Here is a 25294-nt window from a genome sequence, read left to right on the forward strand (position 1 = left end):
GGTGTCTATGCCGAAAAAAATCTTTAAAAAAAAACACTGCTAACTGTAACTTTACTTCATCACAGGCAACCAAACACAGTGTTGAGCAGTTTTACAGATGATTCATTTTCATACTGACTTAGATCTATCAAATATGCTCTCTGTAGCTGAGGTGGATGTTTTCCCCCCACACACCATGTCCAAATTCCTTCATAGTTCCAATGAAGCAGCCAGTATTGAACCTCCTGGCCATGGGAAAATCCCACAAGTTTGAGAACACAAAGTGGAGTGGGACGCAATTTCATAGTAATCAACAACCTTTAACTCAAAGTTGACCTCTCTAAAAAACAGGGTTCACTTCAGTGTAAAGTACACAGCATTAAAGTGGCAGATAATGTATTGCCAGTGTGTGACAAAGAAGAGTGAACAATACAAAAACATATAAACAGTTAATTATATTGCAGGGATACTTAAAACTCTGTTAAATGGAGAAATACTATATATCCCTACAAGAAAAGTAACATCCTTTTAATCCCTGCTTTCACTGTCCTCTTTGTCTGATCCTCTGTTCAACCCTCTTCGTATAAGGCAGCCACCATACACTGCCTGTATGGTTGTGTGCTTGTATAGCACTTTAACAATGTGGGACCATTATGCAATGTGTACTTTGAGCCATGTTAACAGCAATTACTACATGGAAAAACATGGTGTCATCACAGGATTATAGAGTTCCATGCTTTCCTGCGCTACACCAAGCCTGTAATTTCAGTAACACGCATGCACGCACGCATGCAGGCACACACACACGCACACACACACACACACACACAGCTATATGCCTGTCAGTGTATACATGCATTGTAACAGTTTAATACCAGGCTTGTATGTTCAAACGACAAATAAGCTGTGAGTGTAGACTGCTGCATCACTCCTACAGTCATGCAGTGTTTGAAGAGGGCCTTTCAGTAGCCATACTAACAGCGTGTGTACAGCCATGTTTCAGCCACATTGAGCCATTCTTAAACTGTACCTAACCTAATGTAACTGTGACCTGAATCATCCTTTTCCTTATTTCCATGCCCAGTAAACTATATTTACTTCGAAGCCTCACCCTACACCCTCACCTCTCTGCTGGATGCTGAGCTGCACAGCAGTGCGTACAGTTCCAACAGGGCTGATTGCCTGGCACTCATACTGGCCCTCGTCATGGGCTGCCACCCGAGTGATGCGGAGAGTACCGGAAGACAAGACCAAGTGGCGGCGGTCTAGGGGTAATGGACTGCCCCCACGTGTCCAGGCAATCACCGGCTGGGGGTACCCACTTGCCTCGCAGGGGAAGTCCACCGTGTGACCCTCCAAGACTGACTGATCCTGTGGTGTGACTGTGAGCTGGGGGATTGCTAGGGGCAGAAGGGGAAAAAACAGAGTAAAATTTTGTTTGAAAGTTAAATCTTGCTAAGGAGCCTTTATTTACCTTGTCAGACCACAGTTGAAAATACAGTAAGAGCAGGGGATAAGTCAGTTAGAAAAAAAACTTTTGGGGGGGGCATGACCAGAGTCTTCCACAGGGCTAGGTGGAGCAATGCTAAAGCTATTAGTGAGATAGTTGCACAAGAATGACAGAGAAAGTGCAGCCAACACTAAGCTTGAAAGTTCTGAGAACTATCAGAGAACGATTTGTTGTTTACATTGTTTACATTCATTGTGATAATGTTAAGTGTTTTCTACATTGTGAGTGACACATGGCATTGCTGGATATAGTCAGCAATGACAATGATGTGCTACATTCACTGTACATAACCCCTGAGCTGGAGAACAAGTCGCTGCAGCAGTGACAGACTGGCTCTGGGGCTAACACAGTGACACTGGCACACATCACACACAGCTGCTTTGTATCATCTGAGACTAGAGGTCCAGGCCATTTTGCAACAATGTCCAGTATATTGTAACATGCGTCAAATACAATTTGCGTGTTGATGGAATGCAACTTTTTCCGACTGACAAAAGCCCTATTCACACGGGACTAGTATAACCTGGGGACCTCCAGTAATTTGTAATAATTGCGGAGGTCGTCTGTGATCTTAATCCCGTGCAAATCTGCCAAGTCCGTAATTTGTAAAGTAAAAATTCCACCGCAAATTTCCTACCATATCTCACCAAACACAGAGGTCATTTGATAATATTAGCCCGTGTGAATCAGCATCTCTGTGATTTGGGGTCGTTTTTGTTTTTCTCAAGGTTTTTTGTGTTTTCCACACCTTTTTCTGCCTTTTTCCTGGTCGAGAATTATGGAGGCTGCGTTGGGAATTATAAATGAAAGTTTTGACAGCATTTTGGGTGCAAATTCAGGAGGCTCATCAGAAGAGCGAAATCTCAAAAGATGATTAGATGGATTACATGCATGGCAGCATGCGGTAAGGAACATTTTTCCATCTTTCAACAGGCTCACCAGTTATTATATTAAAAATATCCATATCTAACTGTTTGGGCTCCAGTGCGATCGACCCGGGGATAATGTCAGTAAATTCGAGTTAAAACACAGACTTCACTTATCCTGTGCGACATGGTGGGATAATTTCTAAATCACTTGAGGTTCCCAGGTAATACTAGTCCCGTGTGAAGAGCAGCATTTTCCCCGTAGCCAAACACCGGAGTGTTGCCAAACATTTGAACTCTGGCGTTATTGGATTGTTTTGGTTGGTTGGGGACGTTATTGTGTCCCTCACCAACTCAACCACAACTTCAATCCCTTCACGGTCCATCCAACATCGTTTTGATAATTCCCTGTCATTTAGCGTCTCCAAAACATTCAGCTGTGTCCAGGTCTTAGCGAGTTAGGAGTTAGGCGAGTTAGTTCTAAGGTCTCCCAGACTTAGGTGCTACTTTTAGGTTTAAAATGTTTTGTGAATAACTCTTATTTTCAAAAATTAGGAGTCCTAAAGTTACGACTGACACGCCCATTATTTTTAGGAGTTGCTCCTAAATTCGCCTGTTAGGAGCTACTTTTAGCCTTAAGATTCTTTGTGAATACGGGCCCAGATGTTCAAGAGGAACTAGGATAATAGCAGTAAAAATCACTGTATTTGTTGCCTAATTGTTTATTGCAAGTAGATGCATGGTTACTTGAATAATCATGTTGAGACTTTTAATGACTTTTGCCCATGCTGACAGTAAAGACACCATACAAGATGGAAGATGCAAGTAAACAGGCAAGCCAAGAAATGACAAGATTCACGTCTGAACTACAGCAGGCAATTTTGAGCATAGAATCTGACTTTTGTATGAATAAATCAAAGTGAGAAAAAGTAATTCTGATTCCTACCTTGTACGATAATATATGCAGTAGCATGTATGGTATCAACATTATTGGAGGCAAAACAGGTGTACTCTCCTCCATCAGCTTGTACTACATTCTGGATAAAAAGGCCTCCAGAAGGGGTGATGTTGATGCGAGCATCGTTGGGCAGGGGTGTCCGATCACCCTTTGTCCAGGAGACCCGGGGCTGTGGCTGGCCTGTGGCGCTGCACTCCAGGGTCACACTCTCTCCAACCAGCACCTCAGTGTTCTGGGGCTGGATCACAAAACTTGGCCGGGCTGGAAGAGTAGGGGAGAGAAGGGAGGGGAGGGGAGAACGTAGGAATGGGGTTAGGTTAATTAGGTGAGAGGTGATTTTATTTTAGGGTCTCTGGTTTAAGTAACTGTAGTGAATTAGGGACCGATATAAATGTTGGCAAACGGTTCAAAAGAAAGCTACTTTTGTGTGCATTTGAAAGGTCGGTTCATGCAACTTTATATTTCTGTCACTAAAACTCTGATTACTGCTAAAACAACATCCTATGGGTTTCACAAAATGTTTTTGTGTCATATTAGGTGGCTGATTATTGTGAAGTCAGAGGAAATATGTACACAGCAAGAGGGCTGGTGTTTACAATCACATGGAGACAGGAAATGCACAACATCTGCTCGAAAAAGTGTTCCTTAACATGGGGTCGTCACTAGGGCCATCCATCACATGGCGATGACCCCTGGGTCATCTAGAGACAGCAATGGTAACCTCCAAAAGCAAAAGCTAATAAGACCTTGACTGATTGATGTGTGAGAGCCGTTTAAGTGTATGTATATCAGGCAGAAGATCAGCGAGAAAGTGCAACAGAGACAAAGGACAGAATGTATTTTTGTGTGTATGTGTGTGGAGTATGTGGAGTAAAAAAAACCAATTTGAAGTCTCCAGGCTTTGCTCATGGCTCAGTGGGACATCACAGTTATTTTACCTGCTGAACTATGAAGGTAGCCTCTCTGTTACTCACAATGTACAAACCTTGCTCTATTCTAATGACAAAAAAAGAATCACATCATTTTTCTAGACATATGAATTGACATGTCAGTCTGTGATGTAAGTTAATTAGCGTTAACTGTGTTAAAAGTGTTAATTGTGATGAGCAGAGGATGAGATTAAAAACAGCCACTTACAAGGGGCTCCAAAATACCGCAGTGTGACCTGTGAGGTCTTGACCTCCCCGGCCACGTTTTTGGCCATACATTGGTAGACTCCCTGGTCTGTCTCCCTGGTGTCCTGGATCATCAGTGTCCCGTCTTCCAGCAGGTTCAGACGACTGTCATCACGCATGTTCAGGGCGTTGCTGTCAAGGGGCACAGGGACATACATCACTTACAAACACAAATCAATGAATGTATACAGCACATACTGTGAATAACCCATTGTGTATACATTTCAACACTTGGGAACATAAATACAAGTAATCAATCTTAAAACTAGACCTAGCTAGAAAAACAGTCAGTGAAGTATAGGCTTCTGTTACTTAGCATTACCATAACATTAAGTGCAGGGGGATAGACCCAAAAACGCACACAACCTCTGACTAATAATCTTACTTGTTCCTGAGCCAGATGATCTGTGGTTTGGGGTTGCCTTCAGCCCTACAGGTGAAGTAGACGGTGTTCCCTGATGTAACATCGACATCCTGGGGTTCTGAGGTGATCCTGGGTACCTCTGGGGGAATTGGAAAAGATAATGGCTGGGTGTCAAGGCTGATGTCTAGGCAGATATTCTGAGACAGTGAAGACTAACAGACTAACCTCTCTGGCCATGTTTCATGAGTCATCACAACTGACGATTAATGACACTCTCAGTTACCTACCCTGAGCTGTAGAGGAGTCTACCTCAAAGCAAACCACAGTGTATAATCAACCAATTTTTATTTGTATAGTGGCAATTAACAACAGTCATTTAATGACACAATCCAAATTGAGCAGGTCCGAACCATACTCCTTTGGCCACCACTAGAAGCTCTTTTAATTTAAGATCAGAGTGTACCACTGCAAATACAAACCACTCATGAGGAAATCATTAAAAAAGCATCAAGTGTAAGCCATTGTGAGGGCACTGTATGTGGTCAACTCCCAGACCCTCTACCCAATGCTGCCTGTGTGGACACACACACACACGCTAGTGAGCCGCAGCAGCTGAGCAGCACAGTGGTCATGCAATACATAAGCAGCCAGTGCGGACAAAGCATGAGCATGTCTACTGAGATCTCCTCTTGCCACCAAATCGCTCCACATTAGCACTGGTGACTATAATAGCAGTGGGATGGCTATCCTGGTGCTTGGTAATATGAACTCTATTGTGGTCAAATGAGAAGGCAGAAATAGCTTATCAGATACCACTTGTGCAGAAAGATGCAGCTTCATCTCTGTTTTGACAGCTGTTCAACCTGCCGTGCATTGTTCTGCCCAGTTAACATGAGGAAAGAAGGAGAACAAGGAGGAGGTGTGGAATGCTTCCACTAGCACACATTCCACCTCTGCTGCTTTGCTATGCAGAGAGATGAAGTGAAAGTGGTTACAGGGTTACATCGAGCAAGAATGGGCAAGTTGAGGCCATCAAATTAGCTGCTGAGATTTAAAAGTGGTTGGTTTGCAGTCGGCTGCCAACTGGGCTGCCTGGCTCAGACTGCAGAATTCAGTGGGAGCTGGAGGAAACAGTGAGCTAAGACAATTCTATTTACTGCCAGTGGGCTAATCACCTGTTATAGAATCTGCCTGAAAATCAGCTGTATAGAAATATGAGAAGTCTTTAGAAATATCCAAGTCAGTAAGATTCAGACTTCATACTGTAGTGTGTAAGACATCATCTTACATCAGGCAATCAAGACTTTAAAAAAATTGATCCAAACTCGTCTGTTCCCTGCTGGCATAGTTGTGGACAAGTGATGAAATATCAGTATTTATTAATATGAACCTCTCTTTATGCCCTTTTGTTTAATTGCTGGAGTCTAAGGCATGCTTAGTGACAGTCAGAAAATACAAAAAAATACACAGTGTGGTGCCCTCATCCCAGTACTCGTCCTAACTGGTCAGACAGACCCTCTATGGTCGCCAACTGATGACACTGTATGTTTGAAAATGGTACTGTAGTATGTATGTTTAGCACATTAAAACAGGACCCTCATCTCAAAGATGGACTGAACATCTTTTGGTGGTGTCATACTGGACAAACCCAAGGCAAAATTGAAGAGGTTCTTTCACATAGAGCAGAGACACAGCTGGTGTGGTATGAAGAGTGAAACAGCTGGGTGCCTGGAGACCTCAGACACAAAGAGAGGACACACATGTGTATGAGTCTGTCTGTGTGGGTGTACATGTTAGAGACAGTGACTAAGCACACCTAATATTTGCTGACAGGAAGGCTGGAGGTTTTGTATGTAGACTGACTTGTGGTTCAGGTTAGAAGAGTGTGTTTGAGAAGAGGAACATGGAAAACATATGCATCCTCCTACAGAAACGTGTGCGTGTGGCTTCATGTATGCTTGCTCAGATGTTTGCTCCTCTCAGGTTGAAATGTTGTCCAAATGGAAAAGAAAATTAGGCTTCAATAGGTCAAAACCAGGCGAACCTAGTATATGTTAATGATGCACATAAAAGGAAACACTAGCAAAAAAAATCTAATATCCTCAAACCACCACAGGTATCTCAAAACATGACTGTCCCTGTTTTGTGCTGAAAAACATTTTGTGATCCAGAACTGTCATCATTAGTGGAAATCCTGCTTTTTCTCTGTACCACAGTTGAGCTCCTCAGCTGTGAGTGTTGCCACTGATCTGCCCTGTAGGCGGCTGGGGTAGTCGCAGGTGGCAGCAGCCTGGGCATTGCCCGACTCAGCATACTGCTTCAGCAGGTCGGCCAGCCACAGCAGCTCACAGTCACAATTTAATGCATTGGAATCCAGTCGCCTGAACGGACAGACATAATGCACATAGACACACATTAAGTGAAAAATGGGCATGAGGTCGATACATTAAGCATACAGGATATGACATGTAACTGTGGAGTAAATGTATCGTCTAAATCCTCTCTGGCAGTTTGTGAACTAAAACTGGTCTGGCTCAGCTTGGCTCAGTCCAAACAGTGGGGCTCAGCAGGGCCATGTTGGAAGACACTAGCTTCCTGCCGTGGGAAACTATCTCTCTGCTTGGCCTCGTCCTCTGGTAACTGATCCAGCTTTCATTTCTACCAAGATACGTCAATTATCCATGACATGGCTTTTTACTGGCATGGTTTGTCATTGGTGAGGCAATTTGTAAAACTTCACTTCTAATAAAGTAGTTTAGAGTTTGCTATGAATTAATCAGTTTTTTAAAGAGGAGGCAAGAGGCAAGGAAATGATGGTATGAGACCAAATTGATGCATTTTCTTCATTGTCTGTTTGCTAGAGGAGGATGGTGTTTGAAGCTGTATTAGATATAGTTTGCCAAACATTGTAAGTGCCCACGTTCTCATATTTCAGGGATAATGTATTGACATTTGTGTATGACGGAAAGTCGAATTTTTATTTTCTTTGCTTTTCTCATCATACCTCACCCTAGGTTAGAGCACCTTGAATTGCCTTGCTGTGCCATTCACAGCCCTTTCCAATCTCCACTGCAGCAGACTCAAAGAGAGAATAGCTAAACTACAAGAAGGACCGAGCTGTGAGCCTTTTGATGGAAACCATCTTGCAGCTAAAGAAGTGTGAGAACAGTGTAGTGTGGTTACATAGCATTTAACTGACAAACAGGCCTTGCTTGATACTGGGTGTCATGGGAGTAAACTGCAGAAATTGATAGAGACATGCATTCTAACACAGACAGATTTTTCGGTGGTTGTTAGTGACTTTTCCACTTACAGACGTTTCATGGCCTGAAGATGAGAGAAGGTACCCGGGACTAGCTGGGTGATTCTGTTGTTGTGCAAAAATCTGAGGAAAAGAGAAAAGAAAACTATTATGGTTTATCAGCATTTCAGAACTGTAAAACTAGCTATGGCTACATGGTTAGCTCACGAAAGTACTGAAAACTTCATTCATTAAGGTCTTCTATTAAAATGAAAGGAACTTAAGTATCGTAAATTAATAAACATTTATGGTATTTGGAAAATGCCCTCACGTAAGTAACAAATCAAAATCATATAACATTTTCCAATAGGGAAATGATCATCATATGATCATCGCTCCAGACATGCAAAAATGACTTATTTTGATGACCCGTAGACTCGGAGTTTTCAGCTATAAACAGATATCATAACATTTTCCTGTTTATGTAACGGTCCTCTGACAAACATTTCCCAAAAACTATTCATTCTTTAACAAGTATAAATTAGGACCATCTTTGATGCAGCGCTTCATCTCCTATCCTTAGCTGTAGGAAACTGATCTACAGATATGCTCTCTGGCAACTTCACCAAAGTGACTGCTTTGACCGTGACCATGGAGATATTCCCCAACATGACACAGAGTATGCATCTGGGAATTCCTTCCTTCATTTTTAGCAGGTGTCCTTTCTTTTTCACCCTCTCCAGAGACCAGGCATAAACAGGGACAATGAAAGAGGAATTTAACAGGACTTTCTTCAGACATCTGTTGTAGAGTTTTAGAAGCAGAGGCGACATCACATCTGCATGTTGTCAGAAAAGTGCATATCCAGAACATTTGCAGGCAGCGCACTGGACTAGCAAACTACATATAAAACAGCTTTAGTCATTTGCAAAAAAAGGTCATTGGTTGTTTGTTGACAAAAGAGGAAGACGTGTTAATTGTTACAGTATTGAAAGAATTTTACGAATCTGGTTATGCTTTTTTCAGGGACAGGGACAACAACATGAACATCACTACTTAATTTAAAATGAAGCTGACACATTAGACAGATAAGACAGATTTCCAAGAACATATCTACAAGCAGTAAATAAGAATAATTGGATTTAAACTACAACTTTTTGAATGAGTTGGAGTAACCCATTAAAATATCTGATAAATATCATAGATAAATATATAGTATAAGCAGTGATCTGTGATGAACAAGTTCGTCATATTCTATTCTGTGATTGCAATTAGCTCAGCTCCGTGTTTAATGGGCCAAGATGTGTTCTTAGTTAGACCAGTCCAGGACTTGGACCTGAAATTTTGGATCTCAGTTCCCTTTTGATCTCTTTTTCTCTGACTGATTTTTCAAGTGTGAGTATTTCTGGAAGCAGTATAATTAGGAAAATGTTGATAATAATTTATCCCAATACATTTCCTGCCATAGGTCGGTTAATTGACTCACCTCGAGCTGTCTGTTCCACAGATAAACTGCAGAATGAATGGAACACTTCCAACTCAAAGAGGACAAACAAAATTAGCCTCACGGGAACAAAATATATATAATATAAGCTGGATCAACTTCCAGAATCCGCTATCATCACTGTGTTATTATCTGAAGCAACTACAAACCAACAGGGAGCCTCAGAGGCTTGTTAAGAAGCATTTAGCCGGTCAGGTTATTCCAGTGTCATGCTAAACAAAGTCTGGACCAGCCTGATTTGACACTTACTTCCATAACAAGTACATGATATTGGCAATTGCTTTTTGTTTCTATCAAGAGTCGTGTTGCTCCTAAATCTGTGAATCCCTTGATTTGTGAGAAAGGTATTAATTTATTTGGAATGCGTGTGTGAACTTCTTTTTTTTTTTATTGTGAAATACTGTTTTTATTGAGAATAAAATTTCACATGACAGGGTCAAACAGTGCAAACATTTTTAACATATCCCTCCCTCCCTCCCTGGCAGCATCCCCCTTCCCTCCCACCTCCCCTCTCGGTCTAATGTCTTACAATCCTGCTGAGTGCCTTTATTCTGAACTGAGCAGGTCCGATATAGCCGAAGCGGCTCTCTTCCATGAGTCCAGTGTAGTGTGTGAACTTCTTATATTTCAGGAATCTTAGGAGAAAGGTCAGACAGGATGAACTTACAGTCTTTCCAGCTTTGGCAGGTGAGTGAATGATTCTGGTTCCAAAGACTCAATGTTGTTGAAGTGCAGGTACCTGTAGAGGTAGAAAGTGTAGACAAAGCACAGTGAAATATGATTAAGACACCCTGTCTGACTACATGTAATTGAATTTCCCTGAAAAGGCCCAAAGAGGGGAGAAAATGAGAACATTGAAATGTCCCTGTTCACCTGGCCTTCCCTGGCACACCATGTTACTGTAAAAATTGTTTCACAAAAAGTGATATATAGCTCCTAGTTGATTGCAAATAGACTGGAGAAGTTTGCACATCAGGCTTCCATGTTCGACACTTGAATACAAGGTCTGAAAATCTATGGCTGAATCCTGAGTTTGAGATGAGATTTCCCACAGGTGAAATAACAAATCTAATGATTATCTCATGGAATTAACAAAAAACCTTTGAGCTGAGAAAACCTAAATCAAACTATATGCTTACAAATAAAAGGTAACGTAAATGTAATCCAACTGATGGTTGAATGCTAACTGTAAGGGTTCAATTGGGTATAGGCTTGTTCAGACAGAACAAGCAATGGTCAAAGCAGCTGCAGCAGCAACACAGACAGACAGAGAAAAAACAGCAAAGAATGTCATATAAAATGCTTCATTCCTCTGCATGTCTTCCACCCAAAAAACTCATTTTAGTTTATTTCAACTATTAATTCTGAGCTGTGTTTTGACAAGCTGTAATGGACATCCAACAAAATGTCTTTTGGTGTTGCCTAAAATATATGTTGTAAAGGGGCCAGAATAGACAAACACAACACAGTCCAGACAAGTGAAGACAGAGAGGTTTTAAAGAGACAACAGTGAATTCATTTTAAAGCCACTTAATCTTGTTCCATTATATTCAAGATAATGCAGACATCTCTAAAGGTGATATCTCCGAAACTCGGCAACTCATACCAATAGATTAATAAATATTACTGCAGGTAAAAGTATGTATTTTTGATTTTGAGGTGAACTGTCCCTTTAAACGTGTAAAAATGATCAGCAGAATATTTTTTGATTTTTGCGCTGTCATCCTGTGTGATCTTTATTTACTCCTTGATGAACCCACTGACATGCTGATAAACATCAAAAGATAAATATTGGTAACAGGTCCTAAGGGAATGTAAGTAGGATTTTTAAGCTTTTTATATTACTATTCAAGAAAAGCAAAATTCAAAATAGCTGCCAGGCATGGAGCCTGATTCACGGTACAGTTATTCACGGTCCCCTCCAAGACTACAGAAAGCCTTATTTGCTAAGGAAAAGGTGCATAGTTGCAATATTGGTTGTGATAATGACACGCTGGCTCATCAACACAATACAGGCATCATTTCTGTAACCAGAGATCACATCAATTCTATTCTTAAAACACATTTAATATCATAATAACATCAATCAGCAATTGCCAATGTATTTTCTTGTCAAACATGCAAATATAAAAGACAAAACAGAGGAAAAGCTTTTTGTAAAACGGCAGAGAGCTATCAAGTGTCTGACAGTCAAGACTTGCAGGAAGCAGCTGAATTTTATCACACAGACTAAACATACATAATGCACTCAAGGTTTTTCACAAATGGATACTTGGAACAGATTTTAGCAAATCAGTGCAGAGGAGTGGTTTCTGCAGTAGCAGGATACAAGCCAAGCTTTGCTCTAAAGCTGAATCTGCCATGCCACTAGCATTACTAGCAGCACAAGGCTAGATATCATGCTTGAAGCTTTGCAGGGAGGTGGTGCATATCTGTCGTCCTCACAAGACATGCGACTCATGCAAAAGGGTCAAAGAGGGTCAGCACGGCATACAAGGGTGGGTGCACACACGGCATGCATTGTGGTGGTGGAGAAGTGGATAGAGGGGCGCATGTAGGGAGGGAGGAGGGAGAGGTTGTCACTGTACTGAAAACTAACTGAACAGAACTATCATGATACCTGTAGAAGGCCTACACAGTCATGTCACAAAGCATTCATAACAACTCAAAAAACGTCTGTGTAATGCCTGGCAGTATTACATCATATAACTTAACTTATAAATCACTTTTGATCATGTAGACCTTACAAGGTTTCATGAATTGTTTATAGCAATCTTTCAGGGAGGGGTGGGGGTGGGGGCGGGGGTGGGGGATCGAGGTATTTTGCAGATGGAAAGAAAGAGGGTGGGTGAGCAGAAAGAAAAGGTTGACGAGGAAGTTGGTCACTTACAGTTGCTCAAGAGAGACAAGCCCCTTAAATGCTTGTCTGTCAATTGATTGGATTTCATTCTTGTACAAATAGCTGAAAGGAGAGATAATCAGTAACATTAGTAACAAACACACACACACACACGCACACACGCACACACGCACACACACAGGATCATCTGAATTCTGCCTGGTTATTATAAGAGAAAGTAGAAAAACTCTGATTAATTCTTACAAATGTTAAGACTTTAACGTATTTAAGCCTGCTTCATGAATGTTACCAGTTGTAGCCAATTTCAGGGAAGGCTCTTTCCTTTGAGCTTGCAAAGATGCTGAGCAGTTACACAGAAACAAACTTAGACACACTTCACAACTAAGACTTCAGGTGAGAGTGGTAAAAGTAGAGCACTGACTGTAACATCAAAAGTAGGGGTGACACAATTCTCCAAATCCTTTATTCAATTCATCAACTGAATTTGAATTTTCAGTTATACCATTGTTAGACTATCTTATCTGGATTTGTAAAGACCAGAGTATGTTACAACAGGTTGATTTTAACCTAGTGGCTATTTGCAGGGTCAGATTTGACAAGATCAAATAATAACAAAAATAAGGATCCCAAAATTCACAAAAAATACCTACCTTCTGGGACTCAACAATGAACAAAAAAAGATAGAAATTCAGTTGGTTACAATATTCTGTTTCTAAAAATCTGGCCCAAGTACACCCTATTCTTAAACAAATCAAAAAAGGATTTCTGGAAAAAAAAAAAATAAATAAGTCAGTTGATCATCTCTGTGCATACAGTATACATTTCTGGAGGTGCAACTGCAGGCTAACATTTAGCTAGCTGTGTTGTATTTTTGTTCTCTGCAAGGATGGAAATAAAGATTACAGGGAGAATCACAAATCTTGGTTTGAATGTCAATGATCGAAACTGAAAGCTCATTACATTTGATTTTGGCTTTACAAATCGTGACACCCCTAATTACCAGTGTCATTTTGTTATCGGCAGTATTTTCACAGATGTACATGACTAGACAGCAATTAGACATACACCATGTTCCCATGGTGACAACAGTGGACAGTGCAGTGTATGATGGAATACTTTAAAGATCATTGTATTTGCTGATGATTTCAGTAAAACAATTTCGGTAAAATAATCTTAAACATTTCGCAGTAATCAAGTCAATATGGGCAAGAAAAAAGCAACTTGACATTACTAGTTAAGTATTAAGACTTTACAGTAAAACAGTGTAGAATACTCTTGGAATACATACAATTCTGTTAATTAGTCCTAACATCCAATTACATAGTTTAAATTCACATAATTAAATTGAAGTTCAGATGAACCTTTCTGGGAAAAGGACAGAATAATGCTGTTAAGATGGTGTGTGCTTAAAAAAAAACAGTTATCACTGATGGACTGAAAATCAGTTGTAAACAACTTCCATGTGTGTCAAACCACCCCTCCATATGTCTCCACTTTTTTTAACTGACTAAAATTTGACCATGAAACAGGCTGAAGTATTTTGCAGCCTGTATAGGATCAACACAGTGTTTTAGCACACTGAAAGACAAATACCCTTGACATGAGCATGTTTTGCCTCCATAATACATGTTTAGGAAATGTGATACTCGAAAAGCAATGGCTTAGAGCTGTCTGCCCTCTCATCTCCTGTCTATCTCTTTTACTCTCCACCTTATCACTCATGATGAGACATGATGAGAGATACAGATCTCTCCACGGCACAAGTGCAATGTATGGATATATTAACATGCTTTTTTATCATTGTCTGTGATATCAGGTTTCCTACCATAAAAGATTAATGCAATGCTTATATAAAAAATGAACAACAAACCAAAACTATTGCTACATTCCCATGCAGAGCGTATCTGAAATATATGGAGTCCCAGACATGACATGGTCAAAAAAAAAATTTAATTGTGGCCACAATATAGCTATAACGTGCGCACAAAATACTAATTTGTGGCCACAAAATAAGTATAACGTGCGCACGAAACACTAATTCGTGGCCACAAAGTAGGTATAATGTGTGCACGAAATAGTAATTAATAATATTAATATCATTCCTGGACAGCTGGGTAAGCAAATCGAGCGCACCTTCTCTAGAAACAGCAATAGCCTACGTGATGTCCTTAAGGTGAGCGTCTTTTCTTATTCTGGTTCTTGTCTTGTCTTGTTATCCCGCATTTAGGCAGTGCCTTTCACTGATGATCTCCTTTGAAAGTACATCAATACAACGCCGCGGTGTTTAATGATGCCACCGAACGCAGCTGTGCACTTACAGTAGTGTAACTGCTACTGAACTACTGAAAGTGTCTGTAGTGTTCTCTGGACATTTGTCCTGCAGTAAAATCACAGAAGCTTAAAAGTTTACTATATTATAAGCCTAATTAAATAACTGCCTAAATACAGGATAACGTGCGCACGTTATAGCTATATTGTGGCCACAATTTAATTCTTTTTTGACCATGTCATGGCTGGGGCTCCGTAGAAATAAATTATGATGGTAGTAAAAACTCAGACCATTAAGTGTAATCTGTGTAGTTTACTGACAACTGGGTAACAAGGTGTTTTGTTTCAATACTACAGAAACTTCAAGTTTCACTTTGGAGAACACAGCTGGAATAAAAAACACTGTGTGTGTGGGTTTACATGAGAAACTGGACATGAAAATTGTGGGTTCAAAAGGGGCTTGACTTGAGTGAGCAGATATAATTTAGTGTTAATACTCATAAAAAGAAAACAGTTTGCACTGAAACAGCCTGCCTTTAACCATAAATTTATGTCTGGTTGAGACACAGGAGGATTTCCCCTTACTGCAGCTGATCACTTCATCATCAACAGTCTCAAAAAGGAAGCTTTAAATGAATCCAAAGTATTAAAGGAAACCTGTATTAATGTACTTTGATGAAAGCATATATCAAGAATCTGTGTCCCTATAATAAACACAATGGCAGCAATTACAGATGGATGTAATATAACTGAATAATTCGAGGATAAAATAAACAGTACAGTAGGGATGTCCTGATCAGGTTTTTTTTCAGCCTGATCCCGATCTGAGTCCTTCAATATTTAGTATCTGCCGATACCGAGTCCCGATCCGATACTTAGCCTTAACTAATATTTTCCTGGATAATACAGCTGCATTAAGAAAAAAGTACCGGCATCCAAGCAGTTTTTTTTAATTTTGTTGAAACAAAGTCTACTTTGATATGGCTCTTTCTTATTCTGCATATGCTGTTGCAACATTGGCCTACCATCTGCTTTGCGTTAGCATGTGATTCTATGATGCTGCTCTGTGACAGCAGACCCTCATGTACAGCCAGCTGACGTGTGTACACAACACAGCCCACGCTTGGTACCTCCATATCATCCATTGCTTTTTTCATATTCCTTACGTTGACACGTCAAATTTCGTGGACGCGTTGCTTGTTTATTTCACACACGTTCAGCATCTACTCGATTGCCTGTTTTACATGCTTTGCTGTATGAGATCCATGTAACTAGTGCGCATACCAGCACGTTGTAACTTGAAAGTGGAATAAATGTAATGTAATGCCGAGATGGTAGGACATACCGGGGATTAAAAAATCTCCAGATGACGAAGAAAACTGGACCACGGAAACGGTGGACCCCCTATCCATCAAGGCTCTGCATGGGGTGCCATTAAGGTCACAGTTCAGGTAGAGTCCATGTGTTCGACCGAGTCTACCCAGTCGCATTTGCGGTGTGGTCGAGGGGAAATGCTTTGATGTGGGTGGTTGAGGTGCTTGGTTTCTTGGGGTAGGGGCCGGGCAGTGGCATGCAATGTGGCCTTTCCCCACATCTGTAACAGCCTTCAAGGAACTGTCCGGGCAGCTTCCTGGTCCCACACCGTGGCTTTGTGGGGCTGTCGTTGTAGTGCAATGAGAGCTCCCTTCCTCGTCACTTTCCCCATAATCAGTCCATCTCACCTGGTGTCTCATGGAGGAGGTAGTGTTCAACACATGTTTAACGCGCTCACCTTCTGCTATGGCATCTGCCGCTCCGGCTGCAGCCCCCACATGAAGGTTTGAAGGGCGGGTTCTTCTTGGGCCTTTGTGTCGAATGTGGGATACCCCAGGCGTGTGTAATGGCGGAGGTCTGCTGCGTAGGCACCAGTGTTGGGGCTCGTTACTCAAAAAAGTAATATATTACACATTACTCTCAAAAATAGCAATGCCTTACATTACATGATTACTCCCTGAAGAAAGTAATTAGTTACATTACTCATTACATTACTCGTTACATTCATGTTGCTCCACGGTTCCTTAGCAACAAGCTTTGTGTATGCGTGCTGTCTCTGCAGGTGCTTGGTTCAGTTTGAGGTAGTGTTAGCAGCGGTGGAGAGAAGTTTCCAACACGGGCAAAGTGTGCACCTTACAGTCAAGTTATTTTCCTTACTTTCAACAAATTCAAAGTAATGTTTGTATCTCCAACTGTCAAAAGTGGCTTTACGCAGCGGGGGGTCTTCAGGCAAGTCACATGCAGCTGCATGTTCTGCTCGTGTTGTTGACGCTGCCATTGTTATCCCATCTCCCCTTGCGGGTGGCGACTAACCAATCGGTGATGGTGAAAGCTACCTCGTGCCAAACCCCAACCAATCACTGTTCCATTATTGACGGCCCCCGCCCCCCCTCCCCCCAGCCCCTTGTGTGTGATGCGTGCGACTAGCAATGTAATGTATGGAACGAGCTTGGCGAACTGTAATGTGATTACTACATTCAGACCAGTAATGCCTTACACTACTCGTTACTGAAAAAAGTAATGTGATTACAGTAACGCGTTACCTTGTAACGACCATCTGCTTTGTAATGCGTTGCTTTGTAACGCATTACACCCAACACTGGTAGGCACTAAGGGCGTCACGATTTCGATTTTAAGTCGAATTCGACCAAAATTAAGTCAAAAGCTCGAACTTCGAATTAAAAAATGGGATCGCCGATGCTGCCACACCCCCATGTCACGTCTGGTCGGCTTGCCAAGCGGGAAAAAACACACACGGTAAGTGTCGAAGTGCTGCGAGTCAATCTCCTCCAACTAGCTACTAGCTAAGCCAGCAGCTATTAGCTACAGCCAGCCAAACGATAGCATGGTGTTACACCATTCCTGTTCGGCTCCCGGACCGTGGTCGGGAAGCACAGGGGAGATGATTTCCTGTGGGGCCGAAGTTTGTGTTTACTGTTGGTGAACCCACTTTCACGTGTTAAGCCGGTCAGGAAATAATACCAGGGAGCTTTGCTGTATCTGGAGGAGCCGTCGCCTTTATTCACAGCCAAACTGCAGACTGTATTGTACACTTTACTGCTGTTGCTACTTCTGCTACTGCTTTTCGCTTTTCCTTCCTGTCTCATTCATTCACTGTCCACACGTACGCACGCTCCCGCACTCTCGCTCGCCCACTCACACCTTACGCACCTCACGCACCGCCCTATTCCTGAAAGGGGCTCCGCCCCTTTTACAACAATGACCCATCGACAGAACTTGAACCCCCTCCTCTTTCACTGAAGTCGCAGGTGTGGAAGTATTTTGGATTTCCAGTGAGCTATGTTGACAAAAAAGCCAGTTTGCAAGCTCTGCAGAAACTAGATGGCAGGTTATTCTGTTTAAGTTTCTAATTGACTGAAGATATAAGTTATTGTTACATTATGTTGTTAAGAAATGTTTTAAATTAGACAATGTAGTGTGGTACATTGCGAACAAAGGTCAGATATTATATATTGCATGAAAGTCTAGTCTTAAAATGGCATAGCAACCTGTGCTTAAAAAAAATAAATGTAAAAATCGAGAATCGAATCGAACCGTGACCTTAGAATCGAAAATTTAATCGAATCAAGGATTTGGAGAATCGTGACACCCCTAGTAGGCACCAAGGCTCTCTCCGTCCCTCCTCCTACATCCAGCCAGCTTGTCTCGCGCGTCATCTACATGAGTTTGCCGGCCATATTGATGCTGGATCACCCTTTCAATGGCCGGCCAGTCGAAATGCTCTTCTGGTTGGAGATCTGTCAACACCTGCAGGGCCTTTCCTTCCAAAGCGAGGGCAACTTGCACTGCTGTCACTTGTCGCCATTGGACTACTTTCCCTTTCCAGTTTAAAATATTTCCACATTGCAGATATTTTTTCCACAGGTTTGCCAGAGTAACGTTACGCGCGTGTCTTCGTTCTGCCACAAGTTGTGCTGTGACATAAACATTTTTTAAAATTGATTCCACGTTCAAATTGCCGACCCCCAAACAGTAGAAAAATGCCTATAATGGCCCGATTCCGATCCTTCAGCTCGGATCGGGACATCTCTACAGTACAGGGTTCCTACAAAGAGGAGCGCTGACCCCTGTTTGACTTGTTTATGAAAGTGGCCGTAGGGGGAGGGGGAGACACTGTGTAGACAGCCACTGGGGCCTTTAGGTTTGGAGAACAAAGATGACAGGGAGCAAACTTTACTGTGGTCCAAAGGAAGTGAAGAGGTGAGACAGGAGATATAATCTAGCCCCCAGCTATGGAACACAGAATCAGCAGGAAGGGAGAGAGGTGGGGGGACACCTTACCCTAATCACAAAGGCTGGGTTCAGGCTTTAGATCAACTCTGCTGTAAAGTGAAAAGGACTCTGTAATTAAAATAGTTACTAAATAGCTACAGGATATAATTACAACATACTGAGTTGGGATATATGCCGGGAATGTGTAAGTTTGTGTGTCAGTAAGCTGAAATTCTACTGAGAAAGAAAAGCCTCTTCTTCCCTTCTATCCACCCCCTCTTCCCTCTCTCTTGTTTAGTGGTAAGAATGATCTTGTATCAAGTGTGCTGTATGCCAAACCCAGTCTCAAACTAAACTGTCTTATTTACCCATTGGTCAAGCATGTCGTGTATAATATTGCTTACAAGTAAAAACAACATGATCTAATTACATGTTAGGGTAAGGAAAAACAAATCATAGTTTGACTTAAAATCACTACTGCAGGGCAGGAATTAGAGCTGCAACTAACAAATTACAATAATATATTTCCTTTAGTGAATAATTTAACAATAGTTTAAATTGTCGATAAAATGAAAAACAAATTTTAAATCCTCATCCCAATTTCCAAGAGCTCAAAGGGATGTCTTCATTGATTATTTTTGCCAAACAAAAATTTACTTAATAAATGAAAAGAAAAAGCAGCAAATCCTCACAATTGTCAAAATACTTGGGCTAGAGTTGGGACAAAATGGACCAAAATTCATATCTCTTTATTTTCAGGCTAAATGGCGATACACCTTGAAGTGAAACTGCCAAAAAGCAACCAAGGCTTTATTTGTGATTGAATATGAGTCAAACCTTCGTGTGAAAGCATAATTACAACGAAAGAGGCAGTTTCTCGACACAACATGAAACTTTGCTCGTAGTATCACCAGGGTCTCTACACATGAACATGCAACAAGTCAATGGCATTAATGTCTTCGTCATTCAGGAACTGCCTCCACATGAAGCCGGAAACAGTACTGCACCAGGAGGAACCCAGAGCCAACTGCACCAGTGTAAGATCTGACAATCGCTCGGAGGATTTCATCCCAGTAGCAGTCAGGGTACTGTTAGCTATTTCACATGGAGGTCTGTGCAATCCGTCAAGGATAACCCTCCCCAGACCATCACTGACCCAACACCAAACCAGTCATGCTGGATGATGTTACAGGCACTATAACGTTCACCATGGCATCTCCAGATTCTATTTGCCTGTCACATTCCACGGTGCTGGACTGTGATCACAGATCCCACTAGAGGATGTCGGGCTCTCATGCCAACCTCATTGGAGCAGGTAACGCCTGTTACATAGTGATGCACATAGGTTATGGAAGTACAGGCTCGACTCCAAACCAGGTGTTGTTGGTTTTTTTTTGGGGGGGGGGCTTTCTCACTTTTATGCACAAAACATCTTACAGCAAAAAAGGCAAAAACCCAAAAAGGATAATATGACCCTTTTAAAAAGTAGAAATACCGCCCAGCCCTAGGGGCAACTAACTTTGTTTGGATCGACTCGACTCAATTAATCGACTAAATGGTGCCACCTTACAACCTTAAAACAATCCCCACTGACTATTTACCTTCATATGGGGTTTGATACCCTGAGTCTACTGGGTAAAAGTGAATGACCCATACTATACCAACTTCCTCCTTATTCAGACATTCTGGCTCTTTGAACTACAGTCACCATTACTGGCCACTTTTGGTACTGCACCTTCATAGAAGTGTGTACTTCTTGCACTTAGGCAAGGCAAACTGTGAAACACACTGTCCACTAGTGTTTGGCAGTTCTATTACATGCTTTGGTGTGAGATTGGGCTGGTATGTCCAAGCTGTGCAGTGATTTCACAGTAGGTCACACTACTTCTACCACAGACACACTCGCTTTGCCATTACCTAATGAAAGACAACAGAAAACATGATGTCATCTTAGACCCAAAATGTACAAAACATCTGACCAAACACAGCAATATTATATAAAACTAAATATGCTGTTAAGCATTTTCTAGTTTTTACCTAACAACAGAGTACTTAGGTCCTCTCAAGTTCAAGCAGAAGAATTAGACTATATCTAACTCTGAGCACAAACAGTGCTCTCACCACAACTGAGGCACTGGGATGATAATATGAGTGACTAACAAAGAAACCTTGAGGCTACACACGCCTCAAATATCTGTTCTCAACTCTGCCTCCAGGTCAAGACTTCCAGACACATAAGTACAGGGGATCAGACAAACGGAGACTTTTCATTGGTGCATTTTCCGTACTCCACTGATACATTTTCACTGACTGAGCAGCCGAGCAACATCAGCTGTTCTCCACTTTACAGTCACTTAAGGACACTTCATTTTTCCAAACAGAAATGTAGGAAAAATGTTTCACCTTGCTTCTTCTTTTGTTAACTGAACAGTATAGACTAAACAATGTCCTTTAACCTAGAAAGACTGAAAAAACTAAGATTCTGCCCCATTGTCTCAAGATCATGGAAACAAAATTTACATGAGGGCAACTCACAGATATTTGAGGTTTTCCAGGTCTTCAAATGCCCCCCTGGGGATTCTACGTATATGATTGTTGTTGAGGAGGCTGTGGAGAAAAGAGAACAGAACTTATTTGGTGGTTAAGATACATATTAGGTTTGTTCAGTTGTCCTTCAGTGGACATTACAGACATACAGTATTTGTGTAGCCTGAAACCATAAAGAGCTGTTCAGGATAGAAATCCCTCAACAGTCAATATGGCTGGCTAGGCTTCTCTCCTGGCTTAAGGCACTTTGCTTCACTTTGAAACTAAATTTAAGACAGTATGTCCTGCGCATATTCTCATCTTTATTAATTAGTATGGATATATTACTGAATCTACACAGCTTCACTTTAAGCGTTATGCTGAAGGGTGCTGTTACTCTGATCTTTGCATGTTTTTGCCACAGCACGTACAACAAAGGCATGGATGAGAAGGCATCTCAATAATGTGTGCAAATATTTGAATGAGGTGAGGTATGTTTGATTTATTCGAGCAGTCAGCTGAACAGTCTAAAATGTCGGCTGTCAGACATGACTACATAAAGCATGCAAAAATTTGAGAGACGGTTGCGCAACTAAGATGTTATTGCTCATGAAGAAACACTCGGAACATTTCTGCCCTATTAGCTTAGCAATGCACCATGTAGCAGGCTGGACATATAATAAATAGCCCTGTGGGTGGAAGTGGAAAAATAAATTCCTCACAGATTACGAGCTGACCTACATGTGTGAAACCGCAGCAGAACAGAGCAAGAATTTGCCTGTGTGTGTGTGTAATGCAAACAGGACTTTCTAGGGAAGTGACAATCACTTTTGTGCTGTTTAAAGGAAATGGGCTTGATTGGTTTTCCATAGTATTCTTTTAGAGGTTTTGAAATATGTAACCAACAGGATGTTATTAACACTCACATATTTCTTCAGATACAATCTCATACCAAAACTGAGGTTATGTTGTACTATTTACAACAGCTTGCATGCAGAGTGCAAAAACTTACAGTGTGTTGAGGTTCTTTAATCGTCTGAAGGAACCTGGTTGTAAATCCTTGATTTTGTTGAACCTCAGATCTCTGGAGAACAGAAGGAAATTAGGAAAGTATGTCATTAAGTATATTTTAGAGGGAATCTGCACATAACTTCCAAAAGCTGTACTTGGAAGATTTGTAGAAAGCAAGCAATACACAGGTGCCTGAACTAAAATCCAGAGCAGCGCTATCACATTATAATCCTGAAGGATAATTAGACACATTACTCATCTGACAAGACTGCCTTTGTCAAGCTTTGATCATGAGGGCAGATTTAGATTTGCCCCAAAGATTCCCCCATAGGTTTCAGTATCTTTCTCCTCTAACTCTCTAATTTAAAGAGGCTGTGTAGTAATTGCAATATAGCTTGACATGACACTAATCACTCTTGGTTTTACAACAAACAACTTAAGGTGCAATGACAGTGACAAGCTAAATACCTTATTACTGCATTTAGCCCTGTGAACGAGAGATCATTCCGATCTCCACGTGGCATTACTAGTCATAAAATTACATGGTATGTGAAATTGGAGCATTTTATCTAAACAGTGATGTTATGTTTGTTGCACTTAGGCTTTAAGTCATCTGACCTTCAACTAAGCCAATCACCAAATGTATTTACAAGATAAGTTATGCAAGTGGAGTCAGCCATTCCTATGAGGAGCCTTTAAAGAAGAGCATTTCAAAACATTATTTCGGTCCCCCACTTCTTCTAAAATCATGCACACCCTCTACAATTGTATGATTTTTACTGGTGCTTTAAAGAGAAAGTACACCACAAAATCAAAGATACTTAATTTTCCTCTAACCTGTATCGCTATTTATTCAATTATATTATTTTGGGTTTGAGTGACAGAATTTAGGAGATATCAGCCGTAGAGATGCCTGCCTTTTCTCCAAAATACAAGAGCTAGGTGGCACTTGGCTCGTGGCCAAAAAATATATTTGAAAACATCACCGTCACTTTCTGGAAATCATGAGCCAGTTACTCACAATAATCCACCAACCTTGATAAGATGAAAAGTCACCACAATCTTGGTAAAAAGTTGTGCATTATTTACCCAAGCATGGCATCCTGATAAACATTTTGAAAACCCCTTCAGCCAATACAATAAAGAGAGTGTTTGGGTCGGACCATCTAGCAGATTTATCTCTTGACTGCGGAAATAGAGAACTACATCAACAGTTTCTGGCCTAGATAGCTCAACTCCTCCAGTTACATTCTTGTTAGCCAATTAACTTTCAAACTAAATACTCTGCGACTGTGTCACACAGGCATAACACACTTCACTGATTATGTAAGACTATCAAGACAGCAGGTTGATGAGAATCTTGAAATCAGTGTGTTTTTCAGCTTTACCTTTGCTCCTTTTCTGTTAAGAAAATGTATTGCTTTCTCATATTTCTGTGAAAATGCAGGCCATATAAAAAAAGTTATGTAATAGCCAGGGAAATATTTACGGGTCAGTCGCTCTGTAAAAGGTCTCACATATGGATCCAATCAGAGAGAGTCCAACCTTTTCTTATGCTCACTTCCTTTCATATAGGCTGTGAGCTGGTGCAAGAATTCACTCAGAGAGATCTTCTGTAGCTGACATTCTTTGCATTGAATGTCTTTCAGCTACGCAGATATTGTTGTTTCTGGCATGATCTTTAATATGAGAGAAACGTCATTAAATTCTTCAAAATTTCAAAATAAAAATGTTGCATTGCAAACCACAATTTTGATTTTATCAATGGCTTCTGAACTGACAAAACCATATAACCTTACAGTCCCAAAGTCGTAATAAGTGTCCTTTGCATCAAGAGTTATGTGACATTAAGGAAAATGAGCTGCCATGTCGCGTGAGAGGGGTGAAAAACACCTCTTTCCCAGGTGCAGAGTGCACTGCTCCGACATGCTAAGGGCTTGGGCTGTCCTGCCTAACTGCCTCCAACTCAGAGGGATGGAGCTGAGAACAAGGTGGTGGAAGAGAGCGGGGAGCTGCTACGTGCTGGTTTAGAAAGCATCTGTCTCATCAGTATAGATGAAAAGGACAGTTCTAAATCTGTTAAGAGAAGTCCACAGAGAAAACTCAGGCTGGCTAAAAAAATACACAGACTTTAAAATGAACTAATAGCAGTGGGTTTAAATTAACCAATACACTTTTATTGTCACACATATCATATTCATATATTCAAACCCCTGAATATTGGGAGTTTATTTACTGAACTATTTGTCTCGGTTGATGGATACGCTATTTTGGCTGTGTGTGTCTGTCATGGTAGAAATGTTTGCAGAGAAGGCTACACAAGGTCAAGCTGAGTGTTATCTATGGCAGTGGCCTCAGCTATCAATAGAAGGCAAGAAGGGGCTCATTGTACGTTCATGTGGTGTCAGAATAATTGGAAAACGTATTTCCGACTGGGAAAATTCACTAAAGCCCCCTGAAGTCCGAGGGACAACAAATCTGACGTCATATGATGCTTAAACATGGCAGATGAAATAACTTAATTTTTCCTAAATATACTTAAAGTCATGATCCTGGGTTTTATTGTTTTACTTCTGGTTTCATTTTGAAACCATGCCCTTGTATGTCTCTTCTTGCTTTTCAGTTTCTCCTGTGTGTTTTTCCCTATCTGTGTTTTTCCCTCCCCCCTACCTCACCTGTTCCTGATCCCCTCGCCAGTGTCCCTGCGTATATAGTCTTTGTTCTCCCTCATGTGTTTGTCACACTCTAGCCCTTTTTACACAGCGT

General features: G+C 41.2%; 1 protein-coding gene across 4 annotated transcripts in view; it reads right to left on the minus strand.

Moving 5' to 3' along the window:
* Positions 1–25294, minus strand: part of pxdn (peroxidasin) — a 75881-nt gene that overhangs the window by 33391 nt on the left and 17196 nt on the right. The window contains exons 2-11 of one of the 4 annotated variants that reach the window (XM_030391380.1): positions 22530–22601; positions 21527–21598; positions 12488–12559; positions 10265–10336; positions 8166–8237; positions 7064–7233; positions 4874–4991; positions 4451–4620; positions 3302–3574; positions 1104–1379 (exon numbers count right to left, since the gene is read on the minus strand). In XM_030391380.1, the coding sequence (XP_030247240.1) occupies positions 1104–1379; positions 3302–3574; positions 4451–4620; positions 4874–4991; positions 7064–7233; positions 8166–8237; positions 10265–10336; positions 12488–12559; positions 21527–21598; positions 22530–22601 (1367 nt within the window). The remainder of the gene's footprint in view (positions 1–1103; positions 1380–3301; positions 3575–4450; positions 4621–4873; positions 4992–7063; positions 7234–8165; positions 8238–10264; positions 10337–12487; positions 12560–21526; positions 21599–22529; positions 22602–25294) is intronic. The other 3 variants (XM_030391382.1, XM_030391383.1, XM_030391384.1) reach the window with 3 other exon arrangements.

The sequence above is a fragment of the Sparus aurata genome, chromosome 16, assembly GCF_900880675.1.
Source record: "Sparus aurata chromosome 16, fSpaAur1.1, whole genome shotgun sequence".
Classification (NCBI taxonomy): Eukaryota; Metazoa; Chordata; class Actinopteri; order Spariformes; family Sparidae; genus Sparus; species Sparus aurata.